General features: G+C 38.4%; 1 protein-coding gene across 1 annotated transcript in view; it reads left to right on the top strand.

Moving 5' to 3' along the window:
• Positions 1-16,338, top strand: part of LOC145296090 (uncharacterized) — a 76,640-nt gene that overhangs the window by 4,957 nt on the left and 55,345 nt on the right. The window contains exon 2 of the mRNA XM_080142230.1: positions 6,041-6,131. Coding sequence (XP_079998356.1) covers positions 6,041-6,131 — 91 coding nt within the window. The remainder of the gene's footprint in view (positions 1-6,040; positions 6,132-16,338) is intronic.

The raw sequence follows: 16,338 nt of genomic DNA, 5'->3' as shown, positions 1-16,338 counted from the left end.
ATTTGGTAGGATAACCCACCATGGGAAGGGAAAGGTTTTGACGGTTTACACCGCTTACTTCCACTAACGAGGCTGGCTAGGTCCCTAGAGAGATCACTCATAACTGGAAACCCTACGCACACTCATACTTTTTGATGTAGAGCCACCGAATTTGCCATGATAACCCCACCATAGGAAGGTGGAGGTTTTTATGGGTTACATCACTCACTCACACTAACAGAGGTGGGGCTCCTGGAGGTCACTTATAATGAGGAACCCTAATTAGTCTTTATGCATTTGTGTCAATAAAGATTCCCACTACTGCCCCCTCATGTTCATTCGAGTGGGTTGCTTTGGTTTTGATACCCCAAAAGTTTAAAGCTATCTCTTTACACCCATACCCCGTTTTCATAACCTTTTATACTTTCATAAATCAGAGTCAATTTTTTGGAGGCTTTTTTTTTAACTCGGTCAATGACAGGTACTTCTGCTAGTTATGATTATTATTATTTATTTAGATTATTTTTTGGGTTTGTTTTACTATACACATAGATTCGAAAAAGTTGTCAAAAAAACAAATACATAACAAATAAATGTTATCAAAGGCAAGATAAATTACTTTTCTACCTGACTGGATAATTTTTTAGGGTTTTTATTTAATGTAACATGTTTATTCAGCTCGTAAAACATACAGTGTTTTCCGATGTATTGGAAAATTTAAAATGGGGCCTCTGTTGAACACGGTAAGTTTGGAAAATTGAGTTAAAAATAAAAAACTATACAAAATACTGCTAGAAACTCGCTCAATATATATTTCCATGACATAGGCTGACATATATTCGGTGGGTTTTAACAGTATTTCGTATAGTTTTATTTTCAACTCATTTTCCCAAACTTACCATGCTCAACAGAGAGTCCAGCGCCATTTTTAAGTTTCCAATACATCGGTAAACACTGTATGTTTTTCGTGCTGAATAAACATGTTACATTAAATAAAAACACTAATAAATGTATCTAGTTAGGTAGAAAAGTAACTTATCTTGCCTTTGATAACATTTATTTGTTATATATTTGTTTTTTGACAACTTTTTCGAATCTATGTGTACAGTAATACAAACCTTATTTTTGTAATTGTTGTCTTAACTTCAAAAAAGGCATTTTTGGCTACTATTTGGGACCAGATTTACTGGGATACTATGTAGGGAATTGAGTAGGGAGATGTCTGTTCACGTCACATTTGGACTTCTGCATATCAGTAGAGTCAGGGAAGCAGGGGCCCGAGAAGGAATTCCAAAGTTTAGCAGTTTGAGGGAAGAAACTATTAGAGTAAAAGGCTTTCTGGTATCTAGGACTCTCTACAGTGTAGGGGTGGGATTTTGCTGCTCGATGGGTTAGTCAGGAGTATTTACATCATTATGGTACAAGTGCCTTTTTATTTTGAGTATTGTGCAGTTTATGGACCGTGTTATAGCAGACTTTCTTTTTTTTTTCTTTTTTTTTTTACATAGGCATAACCACTTATCAAGGCCCAGAGACCACTCGAGGATTAGGGTTAAGAGTGTACAATAGTCAATTGGACAATATAGTAATCGTTAGTAATGGAAATTCGGTAAATTTGTTAACTTAAGTGGGACGGCTCATCAAGAACTTGTTTACGTTGGACTTGAAGACAACCATATTGTTCCTATTCACTATGCCTCCCCACAGGACAGAGTTAGACACCAGGGTCGTTTTTTTAACGTGGAGAAAAGGAATAAAAATAAAAATTGTCTCAGTCGTGAAGAATTTCTCCTCCACTGACAGAGAACAAGAAATTGAAGTGCAGCATTTGAAGAACAGATACTACACTTTGAAGTATTTATTTGCTCCCCCACTGAGCAAATTAGTCACAAGGCCGATTTTTAAAGTGAGGAGTGAAAGGGAAATGGGGACCAACTCCCCGGGGAGTAGGGGAGCTGGATAGTGACAATTGGTATGAAGGGTTGCCCCTACATTGACCAAGGTCTTATCTGTGGGGTTGCCCCCACATATGGTCTTTGCTTGCAGTATCTGCCGGAACAGATGGTATTTATTTGCTCCCCCACCGAGCAAATTACGCACAAGGCCAATTTTTAATGTGAGGAGTGAAGGGAGGGGGAAGGGAAAAAGGGGACCAGCTCCCGAGAGGTGAGAAACGGGAGCTGGTTAAAGGTCAGGCATGTGGGGTTGCCCCCACATCTGGTCTTTGCTAGTCATAGCTAGTCATAGCTTGCAGTATCTGCCGAAACAGATGGTATTTATTTGCTCCCCCACCGAGCAAATTAGGCACAAGGCCGATTTTTAATGTGAGGAGTGAAGGGAAGGGGAAGGGAAAAAGGGGACCAGCTCCCGAGAGGTGGGAAATGGGAGCTGGTTAAAGGTCAAGCATATGGTCTTTGCTAGTCCTAGCTAGTCATAGCTTGCAGTATCTGCCGGAACAGATGGTATTTATTTAGCAAATTAGGCACAAGGCCGATTTTTAATGTGAGGAGTGGAAAGGAAGGGGAAGGGAAAAAGGGGACCAGCTCCCGAGAGGTGGGAAATGGGAGCTGGTTAAAGGTCAAGCATCTGGTCTTTGCTAGTCATAGCTAGTCCTAGCTAGTCATAGCTTGCAGTATCTGCCGGAACAGATGGTATTTATTTGCTCCCCCACCGAGCAAATTAGGCACAAGGCCGATTTTTAATGTGAGGAGTGAAGGGAGGGGGAAGGGAAAAAGGGGACCAGCTCCCGAGAGGAGGGAAATGGGAACTGGTTTAAGGTCAAGCATGTGGGGTTGCCCCCACATCTGGTCTTTGCTAGTCCTAGCTAGTCATAGCTTGCAGTATCTGCCGGAACAGATGGTATTTATTTGCTCCCCCACCGAGCAAATTAGGCACAAGGCCGATTTTTAATGTGAGGAGTTAAGGGAGGGGGAAGGGAAAAAGGGGACCAGCTCCCGAGAGGTGGGAAATGGGAGCTGGTTAAAGGTCAGGCATGTGGGGTTGCCCCCACATCTGGTCTTTGCTAGTCATAGCTAGTCATAGCTTGCAGTATCTGCCGGAACAGATGGTATTTATTTGCTCCCCCACGGAGCAAATTAGGCACAAGGCCGATTTTTAATGTGAGGAGTGAAGGGAGGGGGAAGGGAAAAAGGGGACCAGCTCCCGAGAGGTGGGAAATGGGAGCTGGTTAAAGGTCAGGCATGTGGGGTTGCCCCCACATCTGGTCCTTGCTAGTCATAGCTAGTCATAGCTTGCAGTATCTGCCGGAAGAGATACTACACTTTGATCTTGGCCGAAAGGCCAAGTCAACCATATTGTAGTCAGCTGGAAAGCAGGAAAACGGAAGACAATTCCACAGGCATGCAGTTCTAAGAAAGAAACTTTGTTCATGGAATCTACGTTTAGGTTTAGGCACAGATAAGATTAGCAGAGGGACCCGACGTTGCCAGGATCGAATGATGATCAACGAATGTTTCACACTTCCATATTTTTATTGCTATTGAAATCGGTTAAATTGCCTATTTTTCGATCAAATCGATTGATTGATTGCTCGAGTTGGGGATCCATCCTAGTGCACTGGAAGGAATCTTCACATGCCTCTCCGCAATACATTGTAGTTTACATTACACTGTAAAGAACCGACTGTTTATTTTATAAAATTATTTTATAAATATAATGGCTTAAATTAAAGTTTAAAATGCAAAAATCAAGTATCATACTTCAAATGTGCTTTAAACAGAAACCAAAGTTAAGCAACGCTGAGTCTAATCAATACCAGATGGGTGACCATTTGGGCATACCAGATGCTGTATGTAGGAGGACGTCGACAAGAACTGTGAAATCTAACATTGTCATCTCCCCTTACCAAAATATGTATGTGACTAAGGACTTGTAACTTCAATACTCCCTTGAAACTTACTCCTTCAGAGGAACTCATTTGGTGTAAATGTTGCTGTGTTACTTTTTGCCTTTTTTCTCCAAAATCCCAATACTTTTTGCATCCTTCTTGTGGAGGTCTGATTAGTGCTCTACCTCCTCGGTCCGTCCATCCTCTTTGACCTCTCACAACTCGTATTTTGTGTGGTGTCAGCCGAGACTAGCGCCATCGCATTGTGTGTGTGTTTTGTGGTCGTGATGGGGAAGGGAGGAAGTTTAGGTACTTTCCCACATAATCATGTATTTTTTTTGTGTTCTTTTTTTATTATTATTATTATTATTATTATTATTATTCACTCACTAGGAGTTTTCACACAGGCCATCATCAAAGATTTCTTTTTCAGAACAACTTGTGGTGTTCCCTGGAGTCTGAATGACAACAAGTCTCCCCCCAGATTTCCAGTACTCTCCACCTCTTTCATTTCAATAACATTTGCAAATTAATTTGCACTATTTTTACCATTGATTTTTCATTGATAGTGATCATTGGTCTTCACTGGAGTTTGGAAGGCAATAAGCCTCCCCAAGGTCCTGGTCCTTTTCGCACTAATCCAGTGGAGGTCTGGTTAATACTTTCCCATCTTGGTCTTTCCATCCTCCTTGATCCTTCGACTATTTGGTGCAGTGCCAGTCGTGCTAACACCGTTGGGGGGGGGGGGGGGGTAAGGGATAGACACTTTACAATTTTGGTGTTCCAGTTCTCTTGGTTGCGTTTTTCTGTTTCACTTCAGTTCCAGTTTCGTTACGTCTGGTTATTATTATTATTATTATTATAATTATTATTATTATTATTTGGTTGTGTATGGTCATAAGTTTTTTAGTCTTCTGGTTGAGATGCCTCAGTTCTTTGGTCCAACTTATAGATATAGGTCCAGAACTGGGAGCTTGCCTTTTCTATAAGCGCTGGCAGGAGTTCAGTGAATACTTGGCAGATGATGGTGATCAGGTTGGCTTTGGTGTTGTAGGAGGTCATGTTGGTGATGTTTTCGACGTATAACCAAACAAAGTAGTCCAGCATGTTAAGGTCAGGGGAGGAGGGGGACCAGTGATAGACATGTACAAAGTTTTAGCACCCCTTCTGAACCTAAGCCTGGGTCTCTTTGGACTTGTGGACCAGTGCCGAGTCCTGCTGCCACACCCAGAATCTGTCAGCAACCAGGGAATCACCACACCCTTCAGCATATCCAGGTGCACTTTGGTGTTGACTTTCAAGCCGACTTCAAAGATGTGAGGTGGTATGATGTGGCCCTCACTTGAAACCACACTAAAAACCATAAATGTGGCCGGAAACTTTGAGCTGTGCCCTCAAACATTGAAACCATCCGGATTTGCATTTTGAGGGTGCTGGCAATGGTCCTGTTGTCATAACTTGGATCGATAAACGTGTTGAACATTGCGTCACTTTCAGACACGATATACGGATCCTATCGCCCTTGGAATTTGTACACAACTACTAGATGGTCTGCAACAAAAAAAAAAAGAAAACTGGTTTTCATAAAACGGAAATGGAATCATGTCGTCTTTTCTAGGGCGACAATTTTATTGTTCCACCCTGTTTAAACGGTCCAGAGTATCTTACTAGTGATACTGCCTATGTGCTTATACTTTTTATTAGGTTTCTACTATATAGTTTAGTTTCTCGGAGTTTTCTTGTTCTTCTGAGGTATTTCTTTTTCAATTTTCTCTTTTTTTCATTTCTGTTGGTGTCTGCTTCGAGACATCCCAAATATTTGTAGCTGTCATGTCCACTTAGTGCCCTCATATCCGTTTCGTTGGGTAGTTTCATGCCTTCCATTGTCTCCAGCTTTTCCCTTCTAGGGCTATGACAACAGCATATTCTTTTCATTGTTTTGACTCTTGAGTATATATCCGACACAGTTTAACACAATCAACCGAGAACCACATCAATCTACATTAAAAAGTATATAAGATATCAATGGATACCTGAGAATCAAGATAAGGAAAAGAATATGCTGTTGTCATAGCCCTACTTATAACTAGCAGTACACACTTCATAATAATACTGATAATAATAATAATTCTTACTATCATACTAATGATTATAATGATATTATCATAATATTATTATCCTCATAATAATGATAATTATTTCTATTCGTTTCAGTGTCAACGAATACAATAGCTTGGCTGATGTTCACCTGCAAGCATACTTCAGTAATAAACATCTTCTTCGGCATCTCAGAAAATCTGGATTGGTAAGATGTTATCTCTCTCTTTATCTATGTAACTCTCTCTCTCTCTCTCTCTCTCTCTCTCTCTCTCTCTCTCTCTCTCTATCTATCTATCTATCTATCTATCTATCTCTATCTCTCTATATATCTACTTAGACATACAAAGAGAAAAAGAGAATTGCCTATCTAGTACCTCCCTCTTTCTTTCTCTCTCTCTCTCTCTCTCTCTCTCTCTCTCTCTCTCTCTCTCTGTATATCTACTTAGGCAACTCTTTCTTTTTCTCTTCATATGTCTATCTAGTACCTCTCTCTTTCTCTATTTCTCTATCTCTCTCTCTCTCTCTCTGTATATCTACTTAGGCAATTCTCTTTTTCTCTTCATATGTCTATCTAGTACCCCCCTCTCTCTCTCTCTCTCTTTCTCTCTCTGTATATCTACTTAGGCAACTCTTTCTTTTTCTCTTCGTATGTCTATCTAGTACCCCCCTCTCTCTCTCTCTCTCTCTCTCTCTCTCTCTCTCTCTCTCTCTCTCTATCTATCTATCTATCTCTATCTCTCTATATATCTACTTAGACATACAAAGAGAAAAAGAGAATTGCCTATCTAGTACCTCCCTCTTTCTCTCTCTCTCTCTCTCTCTCTCTCTCTCTCTCTCTCTCTCTGTATATCTACTTAGGCAACTCTTTCTTTTTCTCTTCATATGTCTATCTAGTACCTCTCTCTTTCTCTATTTCTCTATCTCTCTCTCTCTCTCTCTCTGTATATCTACTTAGGCAATTCTCTTTTTCTCTTCATATGTCTATCTAGTACCCCCCTCTCTCTCTCTCTCTCTCTCTTTCTCTCTCTGTATATCTACTTAGGCAACTCTTTCTTTTTCTCTTCATATGTCTATCTAGTACCTCTCTCTTTCTCTATTTCTCTATCTCTCTCTCTCTCTGTATATCTACTTAGGCAATTCTCTTTTTCTCTTCATATGTCTATCTAGTCTCTCTCTCTCTCTCTCTCTCTCTCTCTCTCTCTCTCTCTCTCTCTCTCTGTATATCTACTTAGGCAATTCTCTTTTTCTCTTCGTATGTCTATCTAGTACCTCTCTCTCTCTCTCTCTCTCTCTCTCTCTCTCTCTCTCTCTCTCTCTCTCTGTATATCTACTTAGGCAATTTTCTTTTTCTCTTCATATGTCTATCTAGTACCTCTCTTTCTCTCTCTCTCTCTCTCTCTCTCTGTATATCTACTTAAGCAATTCTCTTTTTCTCTTCATATGTCTATCTAGTACCCCTCTCTCTCTCTCTCTCTCTCTCTCTCTCTCTCTCTCTCTCTCTCTTTCTCTCTCTGTATCTCTGTATATCTACTTAGGCAACTCTTTCTTTTTCTCTTCGTATGTCTATCTAGTACACCTCTCTCTCTCTCTCTCTCTCTCTCTCTCTCTCTCTCTCTCTCTCTCTCTCTCTCTCTCTTTGCATTGATGTTACTACATATTGCTTTTGCTCGGTGTTGTAGGCAACAGACGTTTCCATTTTCTACATTATATGAATGATGAAAGTTGAAGTTTAGGTACGGTCCAGTGAAAGTTGGCTCACGGTATACTACTACGACTAGTACTACTTCCTCGACTATTAATAATTACGACTACTACAACTACTATTACTACTACTAGTTCTACTACTACTATTTTAAGTACTACTACTACTATTCCCCTCCTTTTATTTACCTTCTATTTCCTTCCTGCTATCATTTCTCGCCTCACTAGTTTTTGCTGCCACCATTTAAAACATTCAATGTGCAAACAATCAAGCAAGATTATCTGAGTTTTAGTGTTGCACGAATAGATGATCGATCAATCGATTGTTGTCATCACATTTATAATAAAACTGTGCATTGAAGAATAAATCGAATTCATGGAATCGATCACGGGACGATCAAGTTTTGGCCGAATTCAATTCCGTCGGGATATTTTTTTTTAACATTAATCATAAAGGATAAATATCGAATTTTATTTTTTAGGTTAAGTATAAGATGTGAACTTTTATCTTTTCATTTCCTGTTTTATCCGTTTTGATTGCTCTCTCTCTCTCTCTCTCTCTTCCTCTCTCTCTCTCTCTCTCTCTTCCTCTCCCCCCGTCTCTCTCACCTCCGCTTTCTGTGTCCTGCCTCTCTCTGTGTTTTCCTTCACTCTCTACCTCAAACCCCTCTCTCTCACTCCCTCTTTGCACCCTCCCGCTTTCTCTCCCCTTCCCTCCCCCTTTCTCTCTACCTCTCTCTCCGTCTCTTTCACTTCCCTCTTTCTGTGCCCTCCCTCCCTCTCTCTTTCCACCTCCCTCTTTCTATGTCTCGCCCTTCTTCTCCCTCCTTCTCTCTCCCCTCCCTCGTTTTGTGTCATTGCTCTTTCTTTCTCTCTCTCCGTCTCTCTCACGTCCCTCTTTCTCTTCCTCAGTCTCCCAACTCTCTTACCTCCCTCTTTCTTCGTCTCTTTCACCCCCTCTCTTTCTGTGTCCTCTCTCTTTCTTTCCTGCAGTGCCTCCACTCTCTCACGTCCCTCTTTCTGTGTCCTCTCCCTCTCACTCAGTCCCCCCCTCTCCTTATCATATCTTATTTACGACAATCTATTTACTAACATATATAGATTACAGAGTGAACTCATTCTAAAAATGCCAACAACGAAATCTTCTGTAGAAATAAAAGTGACCTTGTCTGAGTGTGTGCATGGAACAATCTCTACCAAACTACTGTCAACTTTTGGTCCACAGACTTGAAACTTGATACATAGCAGGGAGACTTGACTTTGCCCGGAATTGAATGAAAATCAACAAGTGTTCCAAACTTCCAATACTTTCACTGTCATTGAAATCGGTGAAATTGCCCATTTTTCAATCAAATGAACTAATTGCTGGCTCTAGTCAGGGATACATCGTGGTGCACTGGGAAGAATCTTTATATGCCTTCACACAATGGCTTAGTCCATAATACGTTGTAATCTACATTGCACTGTAGAGAACTTAGTTTATTTTATAAAATAATTTGTATATAATGGCTTGCATTTAAGTTTAAAATGCAAAACTCAAATATCATGCTTCAGTTGTGGTCTAAATGGAAAAATTCATTTCAAACGCATCCCTGTCTTACCAAAAAACATTCCGTTGATTTTATATGCTGAGCCCTTCTGCTTGTGCGGTGATTAAACTTCTCAAATGTATTTGTGATGTTAGGCTGTATAAGGATGTTAACTTTGGTCAAAATCAGACTGTTCTTTCTTTAATCAAATTTTTGTGATTTTCAATTTTCGGTGCTCATCAGTGTCATCTCGATGCAAAACCTATGGAGGAACATTCTCCGATACATAAAATACATTTTTGCGAAATTGAAAAAATCGGCCCATCCGTTTTGGAGTCCATAAGAATCGAACGCACACAAACAAATGCACATACACAGACAAAGTTCCTTTTAAATTGAGATTTGGTTTATAGCCGGTAAGAATAACTGCGCTACATAGGTTTTGATGGCACCCGTCATATTTTTTTTAGCTTTAACTGCAACCTCTTTCCCACATTGAGACGTTGCGAGCATGTCTCTGCCTTATTGTTATTTGCATCGCAAGTGCTCGTCTGAGCTCCAATCTATGGTCCCCCCATCGCCAAACTGTCGCAAACAAAACACTTGTGTAGCTGAAACCACTATCAATGATTTCACCCACTCTTTATCTGTGCCTCAACCTAAACGTAGATTCCATGAACAAAGCTCTTTCTTAGAACTGTTCGCCTGTGGAACTCTCTTCCGTTTGCCTATTTTCCAGCTGACTACAATTCGGTCTTCAAGTCCAACATAAACAAATTCTTGTTGAACCGTCCCCTTAAGTAACCCAATTTACCAAATTTCCACTAATAACGATTACTATGATATTATTTCATTGACTACTGTACACTCAATAACCCTTATCCTCGAGTGGCCTCTGGGCCTTGATAAGTGGTGACTCCTATGTAAAAAAAAAGAAAAAAGATTCAGTTTTTTGGGGGTTTTTTTCTCAAAAAACTCAAGGGGCCCCTATCTGTGACTAACATTTGATCTCTGTATGTGATACATAAATATTAAATAGTTCAATCAAAATATTCGATAGTTCAATCAAAATCTCTCTATATAAAGTAGTAGCGTTCATGTGTGTGTGTGAGCGTGTCTGTGTGTACAATGCTCCTATGGCCCACACCACTAGACCAAACCTGACATGATGATGGTGCACAGCATTTTTCAAGGTTAAGGTCATATTTGGTGCGGCTCCTTATAAACTCTCCCACCTAGGGATGGGCCATACCAAGTTGGAGTTTTCTACCATCTCGGGGGGGGGGGGGCCGCCACCATGACGCCGACCAACTTCTTTGTGAATTTGAATCAGGTCACTCTCCTCCACCTTCATCCCCTCAACCAATCTTGATGAAATTTAGCAGGATAGTGATCCCCTACATAGGCAAAAATGTAAATCTCAAAATCGGATCCCCAATCATGATTATTAGTTAAACAATTTATTACACCTTAAGCAATAGTTGTTCAGACAACAACCATTTACTGCAAGGATGCCTGCAAAGCAGGTACCCAAGCGTACAGAAAAGTCTCATGCAAAGCGCGGGTATCTTTGGTAGGGTTCTTTAGTTCAATCAAAATATTTAATAGTTCAATCAAAGTGTTTGTTGCAATATTTCTGGTATAATTATGAGGTTATAGTTCAAAGAAATTGGAAGGTTAGTGATAAGAAGTGACCAATCAGTCTTTATGTGTAGGCATTTCGAGGCCTAATGCTTCTCATCAGATGAGGAGAAAGGAACTAGGTTACAAATCTAATATATAAAAAGCTATATGTCTGTCTCCATATTTTCAAACTCTATCTCCTCGGAAACTAAAAGTCGTAAAGCAGTGCTAGAGGCCTCAAATGATTGGAGTTTTAATGGACTGTTCTTTTATAGGTCTTTAGCTGATTAAAATAGTTTTTAAGGAGTCAAAAATGAAAAATGATTCAAAAGTGAAAAAAAATCGTTTTTTACATTTTGCACATTCATCTTAGTTTATTTTAATTAAAAAATACGACGTAATCGCATTGACACACCGGTTCTCCTCAGATCACCGAAGTTAAGCAACGGTGAGCTTGGTTAGTACCAGATGGGTGACCATTTGAGAATTCTAGGCGCTGTATATGCTCTCTGCTTATCTCAGCATTTGTTTCCAGTCGTCCTGAACGTACACTTCACTTGCCACTGGTATTTAAAAATGTCGACTCAGGAGAGATGTGGTTGAAGATTGGGCATTTCCTGCCAATAATACTTTTACACGCAGGCACCAGCTTTGAATGCTACAGTTTAGGTTTCGATTCTAGCTGATGCCACTCAAATACTTTTTTTATTTTTTTACTTTTGAAATCAAGACTCTATAATGATGTATATGAAATCTGGACAAATTAAATTATCATATTTAAGCGTATTTTACGCTCGGGCAAACCTGGACGCCCCCCCCCCTCCCACTAATCTAATCTATATATCTATAAAAGTGAGAATGTGTGTGTGTGTGTGTGTGTGTGTATGTGTGAGGGCTCTTCTCAACCTACTCAACAAATTTTTGATCTACAGACTTGAAATTTGGTATATAGGGTATTCAGAAATGTGGAAAACTTTTTAATCGTTTGTCATCCTGAAAAAAGGGTTTTTAAGGGATCAAAATCGAAAAATTGGTACTTGGTGGTCATCGGATTTTTATCTGTTTGTCAACTATTTTACAAGGTTTGAAAACACTTTTTAAGGATCTTGGCAAGCTGGTTTAATGGTTATCGTACTTGACTCGCTGTCTTTAGGTTTTGGTTTCGATCTCAGCTTGAGTGGTTTTTTTTTTGTTTTTTGCATACAAGAAGTGAAGCGTTTAGAAAAAACATAACACTCACATGCTCTTTTTTTTTTACTTCATTTTTTTTTTTTTTTTTTAAGAAGTTAACGTTACATTTATTATCTAAGGAATTTCTGTTTATAATAAATAGGAAATCAGCAATAATAAAAATACAATATTTATGCATATTTTATGATCGGGCAACGCCGGGTGGCCTGCTAGTCATAAATAAAAAGACATTGGTCTACATTAACAATGTGGAGAGGCTGGTAGGGATATGAAGGAAAATAAAAAACTATAAAAAATTTTTTCAAATAAATTTTAAAAAAGTGTTAAAAATGGTAAAAAATGAATAAAAATTACATATATAAGTACAACCGTATATTACAAAACAAGAATTCATCAAGTCTGGTGGAGTATCCATGTAACTACTGTTACATGAGGTAACATCACTAGAAGAATGTGCATCATATGTAACTACTGTTATGTGAGGTAACATCACAAGAAGAATGTGCATCATATGTAACTACTGTTACATGAGGTAACGTCACTAGAAGAGTGTACACCATTTGTTGTATGAGCAAATGTATTTCTGTGTCGAGAAGATCTTATTTGAGCTTTGAATACTATTTTATTTTGAATACTAGCAGTTAAGCCCAGCTTTGATTAGGCTCTATGTACTATTCATAACTTTGTGTGCATATATATATATATATATATATATATATATATATATATATATATATAAAGCTCTGTGTGTGTATGTGTGGTCACGAATAGGCTCATATATGGTTGACTATTTTAAAAATCTGATTACATATAATGAAAGAAGATGTATCGAGACACAGGAATGGGTATGTTTGATCTGGCAGAACGGTGGTTCATTAAAATTGTGGGGTCTGCGTTCGCGCCTGGTCCACAAAGTATGGAAATAAAAAATTTCAAAATTAAAAAAAAAATGTTTACAAGTGTTTTTGATATAGATGTACATAAGAATACTTTGATAAGTATGTTTTAACTTAAATATGGATGGTATAATAAAATTGTGGGGTCTGCGTTCACGCCTGGCCTCCATAGAATGGAAGTAGGCACAAACTTTAATAAAGACTTTTCATATCTATCTGCGTAAGTATACTTTGATAATTATGTTTCAGTTTGAAGAAATGTAGTATAATAAAATTTTGGGGTCTGCGTTCGCGCCTGGCCTCCATAGAATGGAAGTAGGCACAAACTTTAATAAAGACTTTTCATATATATCTGCATAAGTATACTTTGATAATTATGTTTCAGTTTGAAGAAATATGGTATAATAAAATTATGGGGTGTTCGTTCGCACCTGACCTCCATAGAATGGAAATATGTCACAAAGTTTAACAAGGTTTTTTAATATAGATCCACAGAATATTGTGATAAGTGTTTCAGCGTGAACAGATATGGTATAATAAACTATGGGGTTCATATATTTTATTTTTACTTTTATCATATTATGCTTTGGTTTTGATACCCCCAAATTCGAAGCTATCTCTTTACAACCCTTCCTTTTCATAACCTATCATACTTTCATAAATCAGAGTCCATTTTCTGTAGGCTGTTTTCGAACCCAGTCAACGGCGGGTACTTTTGCTAGTATATATATTAAAAAGTTTGACTCATATCCAGGTAACCTACATTTAAAATTTCAAGTGTTTAGATCCAAAATTGGCGAAGGAATTTGGTAGAGTCTGCAAAGGTCAACCCTTTTAACTTTGACCTTTTAGCAGCCAAATTTTTGTCCAAAAACTGATTAAAAAGCTTGCTACATGTCTGAATACCGTTTATGTAAAATTTCAGATGTTTAGACCCAAAATTGGCTGAATATTTTGCTAGAGACTGCAAAGGTCAACTCTTTTGAACTTTGACTTGTTGGCAGCCAAATTTTCAGCCAAAAACCGATTAAAAAGTTTGCCCTATGTCTGAATACACTTTATGCAAAATTTCAAATGTTTAGACCAAAAATTGGCTGAGTAATTTGGTAGAGACCGCAAAGGTAAAATTTTTTGTAACTTTGACCCCAATTTTGATCCCCTAACATTTATTGTTTTGAACTCAAATCAAATTATAAAGCCCCCGCTAGTATACATATAAAATTCCCCAGCAAAAAGAATGGAAGTGGTCCCAAATCTTTAAGTGCACCCCTAAGGCAGGTTTATGAAACATAGTCTCCTTAGAACTTGAAATATATCCTATTTTTGATGAAACTTTTATCATATATCAAAAATTCTTTGGGGAAGACAATGGAAGAGGTCACAAATCTCTATGTTACCCTTTATCTACCAAATCTTTACATGTCCTCCAACCTCAAAGTGACCCTCTAAAAACTTCAAATACGTATATCAATTTTAGTTTTCCAACATTTCAGCTTCTTTTGACTATATAGGGGGGGAGGTAAAATGGGTGGAGAAAGGTCAGTAAAAACGACGTAATATGGTGGCAGAGTATATTGTAGCGATTCTTGTCGTTGTTGTTCTACGGCATTTACAAACTCTGTATGATGTACATACCTGCGACGGAAAGAAAGTATCGAATTCCAAAAATCACATAAATTGCTAAGGCTGCTGCAAAGAAGGTGGGCTCTCTCTATCGTGCTAGAAAGTTACTTACGCCAGAAAGCATCCTGTACCTCTACAAAGCCACCATTCGGTCATGTGTTGAGTACTGCTGTCACATTTGGGCTGGTGCATCTGCTACTATTCTCTCCTGGACAGGGTCCGAAAGAGAGTCGCTAACCTAATAGGTCCTGAACTGTCATCTAAGCTTCAGCCCCTGTCCCACCGACGAAATGTTGCATCCCTCTGCTTGTTTTACAAGTATGGTGGATGCTCTGACGAACTACAAGCATTTGTACTACCTTGACAAAAATACCCTCGACAAATCCGACAAGCAGCAAAGTCCCACCCCTACACAGTTGAGATCCCTAGATGTAAGAAAGCCTTTTACTCTAATAGCTTCTTTCCCAGAACTGCAGAACTTTGGAATTCTCTTCCGGTTTCCTGCTTCTCCAACTGTACTGACATGCAGAAGTTCAAGGGTAATGTGAACAGAGATCTTGCTGCTAAACTCCCTACATAGTACACCTGGAACTTAGGTCCCTGATAGTAGCCTCCTACATCAAAGTGGCAATATGCCTTGTTTGGGGTAAAAATGTAATTAAAAAAAATTGTTGTTTTATTTTTATATATAAAAAAAAAACATTTTTAAGCAAATTTGAATTTTCCACATGTCCACTCTACCCTGTGGTAAGAATGGTTTTCTAAAATCTCTCAAGTTTGAATTATTTGGAGTTATCTCCCTTGTTTCTCCAGACTGTTTTCAAAATGGCCTTGCTTATCAGTTAATCATGAAATTTGATTTTATTGTTTAAAAAATGAAACTACTTGATCAATTTATGTGATTTTTGGAATATGATGTTATCTTTCCATTATGGGTATGTATACCATACATACTTTTCTTTATTTTTTGTTTATTTTTTTATTTAATTTATTAATATAGAGGCAATTCTAGATAAGCACCAAAATCTTACTTTTCTGAGATCTTACTTTTTAAGTATTTTAAATCGATTCATCCTTGAACCAGAAGACAATGATTAACGAGGTTTTATTATAAGATCCCAATCTTTAATTTTTTTTTTTTTTCCTTTTACGTATGAGATATGACTCTTTATCTTATTAAATACTAGCTGTATCCTGCCACGCGTTGCTGTGGCTCAATTTGGTGTAACGGAAAAGTCTAATAAAAAGAGAAAATGCATGTTTCTTATAGTCTTAGTACAGCAATGGACTCCCCCCCCCAAAAAAAAAATAAATAAAAAAAGGCGAAAATGTAAAAAGAAGTGGTAATCTTGCAGTACATAATGGTCTGATTTGTTATGCTTTTATTTAAACAACTGAGAACCACTTGTGAATTCCACATTCCCATGAAATTTCCTCCTTTGGAGGAAGCTGGTTCAACCCACTCAGGGTGCTGTTTAGGTATCTCACTTTTCCTATGCAACTACTAAACAAGCACAGTAACCCATAGTTATTACTTACGTTGATTATGTCGTTTTTTAGAGGGGGGGGTATTGTTTGGATTCTTTGGACTACTTTTCTCATCTTAAGTATTTTTTTTTTCTTTTTTTTTTTTTTACACAGTGATCACCACTTATCAAGGCCCGGAAGCCACTCAGGGATAAGGGTTATTGCAAGTACATTACGTTAGTGTGGAGATTTGATGGAGTGTTTACTTAAGGGGGCGGTTCATTAGGAATTTGTTAACATTAGACTTGAAGACATCCAAGTTGTAGTCCGGAGGGAAGCAGGCAGACGGAACAGAGTTCCACAGGCGTGCAGTTCTAAGAAA

Source organism: Euprymna scolopes, chromosome 16 (assembly GCF_053919585.1).
Source record: "Euprymna scolopes isolate OS-2025 chromosome 16, ASM5391958v1, whole genome shotgun sequence".
Taxonomy (NCBI): Eukaryota; Metazoa; Mollusca; class Cephalopoda; order Sepiida; family Sepiolidae; genus Euprymna; species Euprymna scolopes.
The sequence above is the reverse complement of the archived record's forward strand: the minus strand, read 5'-3'. Positions and strand labels throughout refer to the sequence as shown.